At 45.3% G+C, this 2456-nt stretch overlaps 1 protein-coding gene across 1 annotated transcript; it reads right to left on the bottom strand.

Annotated features, from left to right (window-relative positions):
• Nucleotides 1-33: 33 nt before the first annotated feature.
• LOC111651866 (cartilage-associated protein-like) lies at nucleotides 34-1707 on the bottom strand (the record flags this gene model as incomplete). Its single annotated transcript, XM_023401940.2, has 2 exons — nucleotides 1170-1707; nucleotides 34-183 (listed from the first exon to the last, which is right to left on the bottom strand). Coding segments are annotated over exons 1-2 (594 nt in total), but the record flags the coding sequence as incomplete, so codon positions are not given.
• Nucleotides 1708-2456: the final 749 nt, after the last annotated feature.

The following is a 2456-nucleotide window of genomic DNA, read 5'->3' as shown; positions in this document are numbered from 1 at the left end:
ACTGTAGAACAAAGGCAACGTTAAGGTACCAACCTCATACGGCTGCTCCTCGTGGTCGATGAGATACTCCTCAACGTCGAACAGCGTCTTGTAGTAGTTCATGTTCTTGGTCAAATACGGGTCAGTTGGGTTCTTCTTCAGGAAGGTGTGTGCTGCTGCCACAGCCTTCTCCACATTATTGAGCTGTGTACCAACAGACAGTGTTAAAATGGAGAGCGCAGCTTGACTGGATAGTGTTTTCTGAAAATATCAGACAGTCTCTGCTCACTGGAAAAAATGACCTCTGACCCCTTCACCGCAACAATTACTAACAGATGGAGATGTCAGGCTTCTTGGTTATAGGCTGACACAGTGCCATATTCAATTTATGTGAAATAAATAAGAGGTAAAGAAAATAAACATGGCCTAAAGGACGGAATGAACTTCCAGTTAAACACAGTCCCCTCTCTCCTTAAAGAACCTTTTGATGCTGATCTTAATGGTGTAACGTCATAATTCACACACAGTAGGTAATTAAAGGTTTCACACAACGTTTTGAAGTGGTGAGTGTCAACAACACAGAAACACTTGAAAAACTTGATTAGTTTTAATCTTGTGCAGCCAGAATAACCACGATAGATGTGACCAAAATGTATTTTACGCACAAGTTTTCAGACGAGCGAAATGAGTGTGTTTGCCTGGTGAGCACACCTCCAGTCCTCATCACTGTGTGTCTGACAGAGGAGAATAAGGGGATTGTTTCGGGGGAACACTGGAAGAGACGTGGCACATGCTCAACTCCTGCTCAGTCGGCAGGAGGGCGCAACCAAGCAGCTGAGGATCTAAACTCCACATGTCGAGGGAGAGAAATTTCCCTTCGCTAAGTCAAACAGTCGATCTGCCTCAAGGAAACGACTGCACACAAATTTAGTGGAGTGATTACCCATAATAATGGCAACGCTAAACCCACGCAAACAGTATGTTCCTGTGTTTTTCTCATTCGCAAATTGGTTTTATAACGGGCAAGTCGCCATTACATGTCCTACAATAACTTTATTACGTTTCTATCTGTTCCACTTTGAGGTTTGTTTCAGTATCTGGTGTCAGCTTAGACTTCAGTGTTGGGCCTACATTTATTTTGCATCCCACTCTTGGGCACAACACTCCACACATGAAGGCTTCGCTCTCACCTGGTAGTACGCATACTGTATGTACCGATACGGTATCCTTTTGTCGAAATCTTCCAGTAAATCCCTCCGTGGGTATGCGAGATTAAAGACTGGGAACCCCGCCTTGCATTTTTTAAGGCACGCAGCTCTCAGAAGGATGTGGCGCACGACGCGGAGGGTGCTGTCGGCGAACAGGGTGTCGTTGTCCCGGCTGACGGAGCTGCAGTTGCGGCTGCAGAAAGCCTCGCTGTCCCGCAGCAGCCGGTGGAGCCGCAGGCTGAGCTCCAGGAACTTGATGCTCTCTCGCCAGTTCTGCGCCCCGTACTGCTCCAGCGCGTAGCCGTACGCAGACTCCAGTGGCATGATGTCCTTCTGAGGGAAACTTTTAAAGCTGTACTTCTCATACTGAGCCTCCACCAGGACCGGGATGAGAAAGGCCAGGCACAAGCTTTTCAGGAGCATCATCGCCTCCGCCGGCTCCAGCAGGAGTCTGTTCTTGTTTTGAATGGATCAGGAAGCTTCCTCTTTCTTTACCAGGGATTGCTCATGTCTGTCTGCACGTAGGCTGTGGAAAGCCGTGTTGAGCTGGATGCAGAAAATAAGATCTTCTGGTCACGACTTTCAAAATAAAAGCCACACTCGCTCACGCATTTATCGGTACAGTCAATGATTAAAACTGTAATCTGTGCTGTATTGCTTTTAGTCGCTGTAGCTTTTCTGCACGCCCATTGCAACAAAATCCGAGCACTTGGTCGAGAAAGGCAATTCATCTCAGGGAACATCATGTCTGCGTCTCACTTAAATTAAATGCATTATCACATGTTTGACCATAATAAATGCACACGTGTGTTTGTGATGAATACATCAGCACTACTATACCGTCGTAAAATATTTTGAGCCCAGTAATGAAAGAGGAAAGAGGTGTGATGTATACATACAGGAGCCTGGACTAAATGGTAGGAAAGACATTTGCACATATCAGGATCAAGCACATCAGGAAATGCCTAGATTCTTGCTTTCCTTGTATATTAATATTTTATGATTGCAGATAAGTTTAACTAAAACTACAGGCTCTGACAACTTTTAACTTCTTTTCATTTATAAAAAAAAATCAAACTGAGAAGATGAATCAACTGTGCAAGTGGCTCTGCAGCTTTATAGCTGACAAACGCAACTCAACAATTACTTTGAAGTCAGAAGTCCGTACTTCCGGCATAAATAGCGCTAACTGCTGCACGCTTGACACAGGCGTCACAGTCTGAGTCTGGACCTGAAGAAAGAGGGTCCAGTTTACCTCAGTGTTTTCCA

The sequence above is a fragment of the Seriola lalandi genome, unplaced genomic scaffold (assembly GCF_002814215.2).
Source record: "Seriola lalandi dorsalis isolate HSWRI2012SDOR001 ecotype SW California unplaced genomic scaffold, Sedor1 jcf7180001973364, whole genome shotgun sequence".
NCBI lineage: Eukaryota > Metazoa > Chordata > Actinopteri > Carangiformes > Carangidae > Seriola > Seriola lalandi.
The sequence above is the reverse complement of the archived record's forward strand: the minus strand, read 5'-3'. Positions and strand labels throughout refer to the sequence as shown.